At 49.0% G+C, this 13,695-nt stretch overlaps 1 protein-coding gene across 2 annotated transcripts in view; it reads right to left on the bottom strand.

The window, feature by feature from the left end:
- UXS1 (UDP-glucuronate decarboxylase 1) overlaps window positions 1–9,717 on the bottom strand; it is a 96,148-nt gene extending 86,431 nt beyond the window's left edge. The window contains exon 1 of one of the 2 annotated variants that reach the window (XM_047068645.1): window positions 9,576–9,717. In XM_047068645.1, coding sequence (XP_046924601.1) covers window positions 9,576–9,669 — 94 coding nt within the window. In that variant the 5' untranslated portion in view covers window positions 9,670–9,717. The remainder of the gene's footprint in view (window positions 1–9,575) is intronic. The other variant, XM_047068646.1, reaches the window with a different exon arrangement.
- Window positions 9,718–13,695: the final 3,978 nt, after the last annotated feature.

The raw sequence follows: 13,695 nt of genomic DNA, 5'->3' as shown, positions 1-13,695 counted from the left end.
AGTGGAAAAGAAGGATGCCTGGCTGGCTCAGTCAGGGGAGGATGAGACTCTTGATCTCAGGGTCATGAGTTCAAGCCCCATGTTGGGTGTGAAGCCTACATAAATAAATAAGCGCAAAAGAGAACCAACAACTCAATAGAAAAATGAGCAAACCCATAAACAGTTCTCAGAAATATATATATATATATATATATATATAGTCCTTAAACATTTCAAAAGCAGCTTCATGACACAATAAAAGAAATGCAAATTAAAACAAGGAGATGCCATTTTCAGGCTGGTGACAAGTCAAACGTTTGCCAGCAGCCTCGGCTGGGGAGGCTGAGAGGAGACGGCTGCTCACAACCCCTGGTGACAGCATGCGCACATGTCTATTCACTGCAGCAGTATTTGCGACAGCAGCATTTTGGAAATAAACGCCTTCCATAGGAGACTGGTGCGTGCACACAGGAGTACTACGCAGCTGCACAACAGCACAGGGGGCGGCTGTGTGCCCCCACACGGAGCCCTCGCTCTCCAGGAAAGGGAGGCAAACAGTCTACGCAGGATGCTACCTGCTCAGTAAAAACGGATAGCAAGGGCATGCATACACGTGGACTAAATGCTGACGTTTGTAATAAGATGGGTAAAACAAACCAGAAGTGTGCAGAAGGCTTGAGATTGCCCCCAAATCATCCAATGTTTCATGTAGTTCGACTCAGAACCATGTACATGGCTGAAATACTTTAGTAAAAAGAAGAAAGTTGGTCGCAAACCAAAGCATGACCCTAACTTGTTTCAGCATTTAAAAAAAAAAATGATCACAAGTAGCTTCTGAACACAATACTCTAACTGCACATCCTCAGTAGGACATATTCTGAGGACAAAAAGAACTCCAAAGAAATCCTGAATTTCGCCAAGTTTGTTACTGGTAGTGGTACTGACGTAGCAATTCTGAAACTGTTCTGTCTGTATGGTAGTGGAGAGCTGATGACTTTTTTACTGATGCTAGAAATGAGATTTTCACAGTGGGAAAAAGGAGACCGCAATATGGAATGGGGGAAGGTAAGGAAGATAAAGTGTGCATGCTTCCCGGCTCCGTTCCCTACAAGCCCTGGGAGCAAGGACACCTCAATGGCAATATGCACAACCAGGGCCCAGGCTCTGATTCCTAAACAACATTCTCCAGTGAGAGAAAGCAGGGATCCTTGGAGAAATGGCTAATTCCAGGACTGGGGCAGGGAAAGATGAGCCCAGAACATCTGGAGATCAAGGTAGTGCTCAAAGACTCTGAGTCCACAGTGGTATTTTTTTTAAACAGGAGTGGTGAACTGATTGGTGACCCCCCAAAATATGTCCACATTCTAATCCCTAGAACCTTGACTATGACCTTACTTGGGAAAGGATGCTTTGCAGGTGTAATTAAGGATCTTGAGACCAAAAGACGACCCTAGATTATTCAGTTGGGCCCTAAATCCAGCACCACGTGTCCTCATAGGGGACCCAGGGGAGATGTGACAGCAAGAGGCGGCAACGTGACCACCCACAGAGGAAGATGGTAGGGATGCATCCACACACCAAAACATCTGGAGCCTCAACAGAGACTTCGGAGGGAGAGGAGCCTTGTCAGCACCTCGATTTCAGACGTCTGGCCTCTGAACGGTAAGAGAATAAATTTCTCTTGTTTGAAAACCACCTTGTTTGTGGCAACATTACAACAGGCACAGGAAATTACTACAGAAAGTGAGAGAAGATAGAGGAAGGCAAGTTCTTTCCAGAAGAATGCAAGTTAATAAACTCAAGAAAAGCAGGGGCGCCTGGGTGGCTCAGTCAGTTAAGCATCCGACTCTGGCTCAGGTCAGATCTAACGGTTCGTGGGTTAGAGCCTTGCATCGAGCCTTGCATCAGGCTTCTGCTCGGAGCCTGGAGCCTGCTTCAGATTCTGTGTATGTCTCTCTTTCTCTGCCCCTCCCCAACTTGCGCGCGCGCACACGCGCGTTCTCTCTCTCTCTCTCTCTCAAAAATAAACGTTAAAAAATAAAATAAAAAATAAATAAATAAAAAATAAAATAAAAATAAACTCAAGAAAAGCAGCATTTTGGATTTCCCAGTGTGAAAACTGATCTAGGCGAGGACTGCCAATGGGCACTGAATGCACTCGCTGGACGAGAAGCCACTCTGTCTCTGAGAACCACCTCTGGGACTTTGTACCAGGAAAAGGCACCTTGCACCTTTAATATGAAGTGCGGCGATGGCCAACTCTTCCAGGCATCAAACGTGTCATCAACAGTGGGGCAACCCTGATAGAAGGCAAATCATCAAGCACGATTATAAAAATGTTCAGCTGACTTTAATTATAAGGAAGCAATCAGACAAATCACATCGCAGAATGTGAGATGTTTTACAGGACAACTGGCCTGGGCTTTTTTTTAAAGGTACATGTTATTAAAAAAAAAAAAAAAATTAGAGACGTAACAGCCAAATGCAACATATAAACCTTAACTGATCCTAGAGTTTAAAAAAAAAAAAGGTGGGGGACGGTGGGGAGCACCTGGGTGGCTCAGTCTGTTAAGCATCCGACTTCAGCTCAGGTCATGATCTCACACTCCATGAGTTCGAGCCCCACATCGGGCTCTGTGCTGACAGCTCAGAGCCTGGAGCCTGCTTCCGATTCTGTGTCTCCCTCTCTCTCCGCCTCCCCCCATCAAAAATGAATAAACATTAAGATTTTTTTTTTAAAGGCTATCAAAGACATTGATGGTACAACTGGGGGAATCTCAAACATGGACTGTCCACTAGACAGTATTATTTATGTTAATTTTTAGAGCGTGTAATGGTGATGACATTATACAGAAGATGCCTTTAGTCCTAGGAGATCTACGTGAAAGTATTTAAAGGTGGGGAAACTTTCAAATATTTCAACACAAAGATGTACAGGTTAAAACAGAGAAAAAGAACAAATGTGGAAACAAAGAACAGCTGGTAAATCTAGGCAGAGGAGTATTTGCCTGTTTGCTGAATTAGTCTTTCATTAGGAATAAGAGAAAACAGGTGTGTAAATTATTAAACTAAGATGCTGAGGGCTCAAAACAACTTTGAGGTGCCCCTCCCAACCCCCAAGGAATGGATTCCCAGGGTCTCAAGGATCCTGGGAACCTCCACTTCACAAGCGCTGGCTGATCCTCAAGCTCAGGTAAGTCTGGAACCAGCACCTGTACTATTTGCTTTGTCTTCCCCCCCCCCTTTCCTCCCTGGAGGCAGCTGGCATCAGGATGCTGTCTAACTCCCTGTGTCTCCCTGGCAGCAGGCCGGTGGATGTTTACCGAATGAATTCGAGGGACAGTCCCTAGTCACGCGGGGCTGATCAGATTAAGGGCAAAGCTGTTCTAACGAAAGCCCGAATCCGACAAGTTTGCAGTCTGTTTCCATAAATGCAATGCAAACACACATAAACCGCGCTTTTATATGGTTTTCAGTGTTTCATTTCGTAGCGTTTCTCTTCAGTGGGGTGTAAGCGACAGGACTGAAGGGTGCCACGGCTGCAGTGTCATTACCACAAGATCCCTGATATGCCAAAACTTAAATGAGGATGACAGGGTATCACAACTCTAGCTTTCACGAGCTGAGGGTGAAAGTAATGGCTCCTGAAATCACTACAGCAGAAAGGAGACTTCTTTTTCATTCTTGTTTAAGGTCTGGGCCTGGGGGGGTGGGAAAAGGGGAACACAATGCAGCTAGAAGGCATGAGGAGGATGAGGCAAAGTCAAGAGAACACCTGGGACAGATAGTGGGGAGGCCCAGCCGCACCCGGCAGAGTCAGGAATGGTCTTGCCTTGTGCATCTGGAAATGGGGTGACAAGTCCACTGAGACAAGGAGTTCTGGCTTTCAAATGTGTGCAAACAGCAGCATGACTGGCAGCTGTACTCCCCACCCGGCAGCAGATGGGCAGTCCATTCTCTGGAAGGGGGTCTCAGACTGGGGAGCCCCAGGTCCACCTGGGACGATGATCATGGTACCGCTCAGACCTGAAGTCCTGTCCCCACGGGGGCTCCAGGATGCGGGCAGCCTGGCCTCCTTGTCCAGCAGACAGCTGGCAGAGCCTGGGCACCAGGGCTCAGAGGACAGACCTACAGCACTCTCTCAAATAGGAGTGGACAACCTAGGGCCACCAGAAGGCCAACGAAAGCCTCCAAGAAGAAAAGTGGGAAGGCACCAGGAGGGAAGAGATTCTTTAGCGAGAATGAAAAATAAACAAAACTACCATGAAAAGAATACAGCCATGAAATAAAGGCCACTGCTTTTGTTTGTTTCTGGTTTTTTTTTTTTTAATCCAGAGAAAAAAGAACTCATATTAATGAAAAATGATAGCAAAAATAAATTTTTAAAAAAAATCATTAGAAGCTTTAAAATGTAAAGTAGGGGCACCTGGGTGGCTCAGTCGGTTAAGCAACCAACCGTGGCTCAGGTCATGATCTCATGGTCAGTGAGTTCGAGCCCTGTGTCTGTGCTGACAGCTCGGAGCCTGGAGTCTGCTTCGGATCCTGTGTCTCCCTCGGATCCTGTGTCTCCCTCTCTCTGCCCTTCCCCCACTCATGCTCGCTCTCTCAAAAATAAATATTAAAAAAAATTTTTTTCAAATATATAAAGCAGAAGTGTCTAGAAAGTAGAGCAAAACTTTTAAAGAGTGGACAGGCCGCCTGGGTGGCTCAGTTGGTTAAGTATCCGACTCTTGGTTTCAGTCATGATCTCACAGTTCGTGAGTTGGAGCCCTGCATCAGGCTCTGCACTGTCAATGCAGAGCCTGCTTGGGATTCTCTCTCTCCCTCTCTCTCTGCCCCTCCTCCACTTGTACTCTCTCTCTCTCTCTCAAAATAAGTAAACTTAAAAAAAATTTTTTTTTAAGGAGAGAAAATAGGAAAAGGACTAGAGCAGGTAATACTACATCAGCGTAATAAGATTCAGAGAGAGAAAACAGAGAATGAGGAGGTGAAACAAAGAATAATTTAAGAAAATCCCAGAACTGAAAAGTAAGAGTTTCTTGGGTTGCAAGGACACAGAGGACCCAGTGCGTGGGGCACAGGTGCTATGTGCACCTCCCACATCAGGGGACAGGTGCGTCAGGGCAGGCTCTGCTGAGCTGCAGCAATGAGCGAGCCCAGACCCTATGAGGCTTAAAAACGAAGATGTATTGGGGCGCCTGGGTGGCACAGTCGGTTAAGTGTCCGACTTCAGCCAGGTCACGATCTCACGGTCCGTGAGTTCGAGCCCCGCGTCAGGCTCTGGGCTGATGGCTCAGAGCCTGGAGCCTGTTTCCGATTCTGTGTCTCCCTCTCTCTCTCTGCCCCTCCCCCGTTCATGCTCTGTCTCTCTCTGTCCCAAAAATAAATAAAAAACGTTGAAAAAAAAATTAAAAAAAAAAAAACGAAGATGTATTATTCAAGTTTGTGTCACTCTAAGGAAGGGGTGGGGGTAGGAGGGTGGGGGTAGGCTCTTCACTGAGCACCATCACCTTGAATGATGTCAGTTATCAACCCAGAGGGGAGGAAACATGTTTACAACTAATCGCTGGGCCCAGAACTGAAGCAGGGCACCCCCCTCGGCTCCTGGGCATGCTGACTGCGTGAGGCCACCAAGCTCTGGGAGAGAGGAAAGGCCAGGCAGCAGAGAGCTGAAAACGTGTGGTCTACGATGACTTGTGAGCAAAAAGAAGATCCTGACACCTTCCAGAAAGAAAACACAAGCCCCACAAAAGGCACTGACCTGACACAACTGGTCTATGGTAGAAGCCAGAAAGTAATGCAATAATCCCTGAAGAGTTCTGAAGGAATCTTCATCTAGAATTCTACATCATTAATCTACCAATTAAACGTGAAGACAAGACATTTATCACATGTCTCAAAATTCTCCTCCAATGCACATTCAAGTGAAATAAGTGCGAAATAAGCAAGAGGAAGTCAGGGAATAAGACATCTGTAATGGGCAGAGCAGGTCTGAAGGCTGTGGGGGCCATTCTTCAGGAAGGTGCCCCATCAAGAGGTCCTGATGCTTCTGAACATCTTAGGGCAACTGACAAAACATGTGGAATTGAATCAGAAATAGTAGACAGAGAAGGGAAAAAAAAAAGAAAGAAAAAGAAAAAGCCATTTATTAGCTCCAGCGAAAACAAAAGTCATGCACAACACAGCTCACTAACAAGAAGAACAGCATTTAGTCATACACATATACACTAAATGCTGATCTCAAAATTACACCACATCTACATGGGGGATGGTGAACACAGGGGAAGCAGGGAGATAAGAAAATAATCATCTTGCAAAGGATAAAGTCACTAGGTAATACCTACAAATGAAAAATCAACAAGCATATGTTTCTATGGCACAAAGATAAACACCAAAAACAATCAGCTAAGGGAAGTGCTTGCCTCCGGCAGGGGAAAATAGTGGCAGGGACTCTGTTTTGCCTAACAAACCCTGAAGACTCTATTTGACTTTTCAAACTATGTGCATGTTAAAGAAACACTAAAGGTAATTCCAGCTGAGCCTCTACCTGGGGAGCTACCTACCTAGTAGGTTGGCAAGATTTTCAATCAGACCTTTGAGCTCTTCAGTACTCCATGGGCTGAAACGCTGAAGATAGAAGCCCTGTTCTCAAGGACTGGGAATTTTACTGAGAAGAAAACACACGCATGGGAAAGACCTTTAGTGCAGTGCAAGGTGTCATGGGCTGACTCCCCTAGGCATGGTCCAGAAGAGTTCAGACGCACGAAGGGAGACTCCGGCCCAAGTAGGCAAAAAAACAGCCCTTTGAGAAAGATCCAAGTGCAATGAGAAAGACTGGCAGAACTTGAGAGAGGAGCAGACAGTGCACTTCCAGAAAGGGAACTGGCTAGCTGTGAGGCTGTGTTAAGTGGGAGTATGGACAGTTTTTTCAAAGAGATTTCACTCTTAACAGGGAGGGCAAGATTGTCGGTAAGACTCCCTGCTGACTTACATTCTCAGTATCCTTGGACACCACCTATCAGGAGCCCCGTAACGTTTTTCCGGCCGTGTCTCAGATGTACCATCCCTGCTCATTAGTAACACTGCTCCACCCTGTTCTTGAGCCCCTCATAACTAAAATCAGATTTTATAAGCTGGCACCAGGCCTCTCCCAAGCCGGCCAGCTCTTGGCCCCTGTCTGGTCAGCCTCATCACTGTACCATTTTCACGCTCCAAAAACACTATCTTTCTTTGCATTCCTACAGCCCTTGGCTGCCACAGGACCTCTGCACATGCTGGTCCTCCTGGAACACATTCCCCCCTAAGCCTCCCTATTCTACACATCATTCAATTCTCAGCTCAAGCCTCAATTCTCACAGAAACAAATGTTCCTGATCACCCTAATTCAGGAGTCCCATGCATGATCTCTCATGCATTCCTTTCCTTTATACCAGTTTGTAATTCAGCCCTCATCGAGGCGGTTATCTCATTCTTGGCCACCTTACCTTCTAGACCAGTGGTCCCCTGACCATAGCAACAACTTCCCAGATGACGCTATTACAAATACACAACCCAGACCTACTCAATCAAAACCCTGAGGTGGGAGGCAAAAATCTGTGTTTTGAAAACCCTCCAGGTGATTCTGATATACTCCCCAGTTTGAGAACCACTGCTCTAGGCACCAAGATGGCACTTCCTCAGTGTCCCCCAGCACCATTCACAGTAACAGACAAGGGAAAAGACTCGGCAGGATTTCCTGGTTGAATGAATGCTGAAAAACTTCCCAGGGCTCCCTAAATTTCCCTTTATTAATTCTAATCACGATGGAGCACCTGGGTGCCTCAGTTGGTTGAGCGTCTGACTTCAGCTCAGGTCATGATCTAATGGTTCATGAGGTGGAGCCCTGCATGGGGCTCTGTGCTGACAGCTCCAGCTCAGAGCCTGGAGCCTGCTTCAGATTCTGTCTCTCCTTCTCTCTCTGCCCCTCCCCCACTCACATTCTGGCTCTCTCTCTCTCAAAAATAAAACATCAAAAAAATTTAATTCTAAACACCTCTGTCCAACCTAGATCAACACTGAACCGTCTGCAGACCTGGGTTCTACCCCCAGCTCCCTGGCCTTTCTAGGTTCAAAACTTGGCTCTCTATAGCTTGTCATCTGTATAATCATCCATAAATGTTCCTAATTCCTCTTGGTCTAAATTTTCCCACCTCTAAAATGGGAATGACCATAGTATTTCCCAAGATTGTTGAGATAATTAAATAAGCCAATGAGACTCATGCCTGCACACATATGTAAACACTCAGCAAATTTAGGTGCTATTATTATTTCATAACAATAATTATGCAATTTTAAGTGATCTTTCCCCTGGGTCTCAGCTTTCTTGCTCAAGATTGACCACATTCACTTAAGAGCTCTTTCTCCCTTTCAAACTACTCCCATCTAACACCCAACCCGGCATGAAACTCTGCCTAGGATCCAAAAGCCCTGCTTGAGGTTTCTCTGCTCCACCTCCTGGAACAGCTGGGCTATGCTGGACAATCTGGGTCTTAATAACACATGTCCTCCTAGAGCTCAACTGAAGTCACTTTCCCAAGTCCCCTCTCATCTCGGGAACCAGATCTTGGTAATTCAACCAGTTAGCAGGTTGTTTCATTTAAGAGCATGTCTGTGCGGTGACTAGGATTCAAAGGGAGCTTACACTGTAAGCTATTTCTAGTCCAACTGCGGTCTTTGGTAAAGTATTAATAGCAACAATTATAATATATGCTCATCGAAAAGATCTTAACATAAAAGGGGGGTGGGGGTTTCTGCCTCTTAGAAAACACAGGGTCCACCACCTGCCTGCGAAGTGCCCCTCCTGCCCTGTCTCAGGCAGAGGCCGGGAGTCAGGATAGACACGAGGACCTTACATAGCAAAGCACCGCCCCGGGTCTCCGGGAGCTGCGCCTCCCCACTGGGCCGATCCGCCGCGCCCCGGGGACCCTGCGCGCCCGGACATCTGGGCGCGGCCGAGGGCCGGCGGGGATCAGCAACACTTGGCTCCCCAATAGTTAAATGCTGAGTAATTTTCCTGCGGAGCAAACAGTCGGAGCGGGGGCTCTGCCAACGGCAACAGTATTTTTATCCTACTTAACCAACACGGCGGCGCGGCCACGACTGTCCCCAGGGTGTCCCCGCGCGGCACGCTCGGGAATCGCCTGCCGGACCCTCGCCGGCTGTCGGGACGACGTGGACGGGAGTCCCACGCGTCGGGGCGGGGGGACTGGGACACCGGGCTGGGGCCTCGGCTGGCGCCTCGGCCGTGCCGGGCCCGGCAGTCCCAGAGCTCCGGGGCAAGGACCCTCCGCCGGACCGCCAGGTCTCCGCGCCGGGGCCTAAGCGCTCGAGGGTTTGCGCCCAAGTTGGCCAGCTGCTTTGCCGCAAGAGCGGAGAAGGGGAAACGGGTCCTCGCAGCCCCCGAAAAGGAGTGAAAGCAGGGAGCTTAGGTCCCGCTGGTACGCGGCGGGAGACCGGGCAGCAGGGCCACCCTACCCACAGCCCCCCGACCCCCGGCCCCGCTGCCGCGGCGTCCGGGAATGAATGGGGCTCCCCGCCGGCCGCGGGCGCGAACTCACAGGCTACGTAGGCGAGCAGCGCGATGCCCAACAGCAGCTTCATCCTCCTGCGGTTGACGGCAGACACGAGGCGCAACAGCGCCTTGCTCACCATACCCGGGAGCCGCGCCGGTCCAGGGCCCTTGCCGCGCGAGGGCCCGCCTGCTGCACAATGCGCGGCGGCGGGGACGGCGGCGGCGGCGGCGGCGGCGGCGGCGGCAGCAGCAGCGGCGGCGGCCGGGGAGAGCCCCGCCTCCTGCCTCCGGCCCGCGCGGTCCCGCCCCCGCGTGCCGGGTTTCCTGCTGGCGGGGCCACCGCGCATGCGCCACTCCGCCCTCGCCCCGCCTCCTCCCTCGCCCTCCCAACACGCAGCCCCTCCGCCTGCTCTCCCCGCAGGCGCAATTGCGCCTCTGCTCAGTTTTCGAAGAATGTGGCCGCGAGCCGAAGGCGGGGCGGGCGCGGCGCATGCGCGTACCGGCGTGTTTTCCCCCTGCCGGAGTGCTGCTGGCGCGCTGTACCGAAGAGGTACGTCCCCGACCCGAGGGCGGGACCGCGGTCGCCAGTTTCCGAACCCGGCCCAGGGGGTGGCACGCTGTGGGCATTCATATGTGGCGATCAAAAGAAATATTTATGCTAAATTTGGCCATGTCTTTGAAGTTCTTTGAACGCCTCTTTCAGAAAGTTGACTAATTCTGTGGACTGTTGTGTTGACTTCGTTAGGAGCAGCAGCGAAAATTATTAATCCTCTAAACACTGCTAAAGTGAAAACCCGATGCCTTTTTTCTCTGCTGTGATCGACTGGGATGTCTTTCTTCTTAAAATATTTTGTTATTATTGTGAAAACGTAATGCTGGTGATATAGAATTAGGACAAACCGGGAAAAGGAAAGGGTGAAGCCGCGCTTTGTCTCTGCCTAGAGAAAAACGTGTCATCACATGTGTTTCATTCCAAGCTTTTTGTTGAGTGCATATACTGTAAAGTAGTTATGGAAGTGAATTGCGGTGGTGTACCGATTGCGTGTGTGGTGGCTGAATGTATTTATTCCGTAGGCATTTATTGAATGCCTGCTGCAAACAAGGAGGTGTGTCAGACATGGACACCAGAAGCTCGCCATCGGAGCCACAGAAAGCTGGTCCCAGTAGAAAAGAAAAGATGGTACACATAGGTCTGTGATGCCTAGTCAAGTGAGACCCCAGAAAATGTTGGGGTACTGGCTAAAAGTGCTGATCAGCCACAGACAGAAGTCAGAGGAGCCAGCAGCATCCCTGGAGTGCCAGGCCATTTTGCCAAAATCAAACACTTTGTGTTAGCTTTATTAGAAACCTCCAAGAAAAATAAACAAGTAGCAATAAATCAAAGCAGCAATATGTTACAGCCTTAAACTACACAGCCCAAATGCTGTGATTGTATGATTCTAAATACAACCTCCCCCCAAACCTGGTCTCCCCAGTAACTTGCTGAGAATCACTGAATGGGAGAAAACATGCTGAGGGGTTTTGCCCTAGGAAGAGCCACCCTCCAATCATGCCGCCCACAAACGGAGTGGCCTACTTTCAAGAAGTCCCATCCCAGTCTCTGAAGTATCAAAGGAGGCTGCCAAGTGACATTTCCTTCGCTTCCTTTGGAGGCAGAGGCAGCCCTGCCTTGGGAGCCAGAAGCCTAGGTTCCCACAGTGGCAGGGCTTCCAGAGCCCAGCTGTGAGCCTGAAACAAACCACTTTTTGCCTGTGAGGCTTAGTTTACCTCTCATTAACATTTTGGGTTTGGGTTAGTTCTATACTTGTTGCACAAAAGTGCCTAGAGCAGGTAGAGCTTTGGGCTTTTCTGATTCTAATATTTTTAGATTAAAGGTGAGGAGCAGAGACGTGAGAAAAGATTTTTGACACTTGTCCTACTGGGAAAATCAGATTGAAGCTGTAAGCAGATTTCAAGCATATTCGGTTATCGGCAGGATGTCGTTGATAGGTATCTATCAATTCAGACGGGACAGAAATTGTGAAATACATGCTATTTCTGTACAACAGTGTGTAATTGCATTCCTAGTCGAGCGTCTCTTCTGCCACCACGCACCAATGCCAGTGCTCCATTGCTCCTGCCCCACTGGAGTAAATACATGGAAATGCCATCAGCAGCTGTAGGTAAAATTCTGCTGCTGTCGTTATTACCACCAAGAAGGCTGTTAGTGGCCCAGGATCCCGATTTCCAGCTCCACCAAAGCCAGAATTGGGGCGTAGGCAGTAGTACACGTTGTGCCCAGTGGAGGTGGGAAGGCACAGGGGGAAGGGGATGCCAAAGAGGCCCTCCAAGCTCATCAGGGAAACCGCAGGCTTAGGTCTGTCCTTACCTGTGCTCCTCTTCTCTGTTTTCTCTGGTCTTTTTCCAACTGGCTCACCTCCACTTCCTCCAACAGGTCCGGGCTCACGTCCCCAACCCCTACCCCGTCCTTGCTATCAGTTACTTCATTCTTTCAATGGATATGTTAACAAGAATATTTTTGAGCAATTACTAGTTACAAGGGGTGATTAAAAACTGAATCATAATATGGCTCTTCTCCTAGAGTGCTAAAAATCCTAAGAAGGGTAGGAAACTGCACTTATTAAAGCTTCTACCACGTGCCAGGGACTGTTACGCGGGATGTTTTGACATGTTGCCTCATGTAATTTTTTTTAAGTGTCTGTTTATTTTTGAGAGAGAGAGAGAAACGGTGTGTGCATGCACCACTGGTGGAGGAGCAGAGAGAGACAGAGAGAGAGAGAGCGAGAGAGAGCGAATTCCAAGCAGGCTCTGTGCTGTCAGCACAGAGCCCGCCATGGGGCTTGAACTCATGAACTCTGAGATCATGACCTGAGCTGAAGTCAAGAGTCAGAGACTCAACTGGCTGAGCCAACCAGGCACTCTGCTTCTTTTAACAGCTCTGTGGTATAGGCTCGCTGCTGCTGCTGCTGTGTTTAACAGAGGAGGGACTGAAACCCCCGGGGCTGGGATTTTAGCTCATGCCTTTGCGCTACTTAAGGATGCTTTTCTGCAGGAGGGTGAAGAGGTGTGCAGAAACAACTGTAATTCATGGTAGAAAGCAGTGAGTGCTGTGGGACAGACTCCATGGATGGCTAAGGAATTTCACAAGACAGAGACACTGCTTCCGGGTACTGTGCTACACGCTCACCAAAGCGGAGTGGCCGCACCTCCAGTGGGAGCGTTTATACCATGGAAATGAGCAGTTGCTCTGAATCAGGGCTTCTTCTTTTTCTTTTTCTTTTTCTTTTTTTTCTTTTTTTTTTTTCCTTTTAACCCACACACTTCGGCTTCCAGGTGAGAATAGTGAGAGGAACATTTGGCAGAACAGGAGCTATGTGAGCAGAATTTGAAAGCATGGGGAAGATTTTTACTCACACACATTGGGCAGGGGGTTCCCTCAGGAAATAGCCAGGGCGGGGACACTGGGGAAGGAAAGGATACCATAGGGCGTAGTGGGGATGCTTGTTTGGCTGGAGGAGCAGGGATTGCGAGGAGAAGGTATACATGTTGGAAAGGAAAGATTCTGGAAGGCCTTGAGGGTTGGTACAAACCAAGAGTCAGTCCGGTCCTGGTCAAGGGTCACTTTCTTTGCTAGCTACTTACCAGTTGCCTCAGTCTCCATCTGTGCTTGTTCTGCTGGGGCTGGGAGTCCATGCACTGCATAATCCAGCTGCTGGTAGGTCCTGCCAGTGGGAGGCCCCGGTGGGAGACCAGCAGGACAAAGAGACATCTGCTTCTGGCTCTTCCAATGTGGCCATGGCTAGCGGTTGCCGGACGTTGCTAGCATTTGCTAGCGAAGGTGGGTGATTCCGGACCCCAGCCGTCCCGAGCCAGGCAACATCTTGTCAGAGAATCAAGGCCTCTCTTCTGGGCTGCTCCAGGGCTGACCACCCGTGGGTATTCACTGCTTCTCATCTCTGGGTATCACTCCATTCTTTCTTGTTCTTTCAGAATTCCTCTCCTTTGTCTTCTTAGGCCTTCCAACAGCTTTGTAACCGATCTCCTGCATTAAAGTCCTTATGTTTGAAATACTTACAGTAGTTTTCCTGACGAGACCTTGGCTGATACATCTTCTGGTAAGGTATTTGAGAAAGAAGAGTCTCAGCTTTACTCTGGAGTTGCCTGTC

This window comes from Lynx rufus, unplaced genomic scaffold, assembly GCF_022079265.1.
Source record: "Lynx rufus isolate CCGP_SWC_20201006 ecotype Redwood Valley unplaced genomic scaffold, mLynRuf1.p SCAF_8, whole genome shotgun sequence".
In the NCBI taxonomy this organism is placed as follows: domain Eukaryota; kingdom Metazoa; phylum Chordata; class Mammalia; order Carnivora; family Felidae; genus Lynx; species Lynx rufus.
This window is presented reverse-complemented; position numbering and strand designations above follow the sequence as displayed.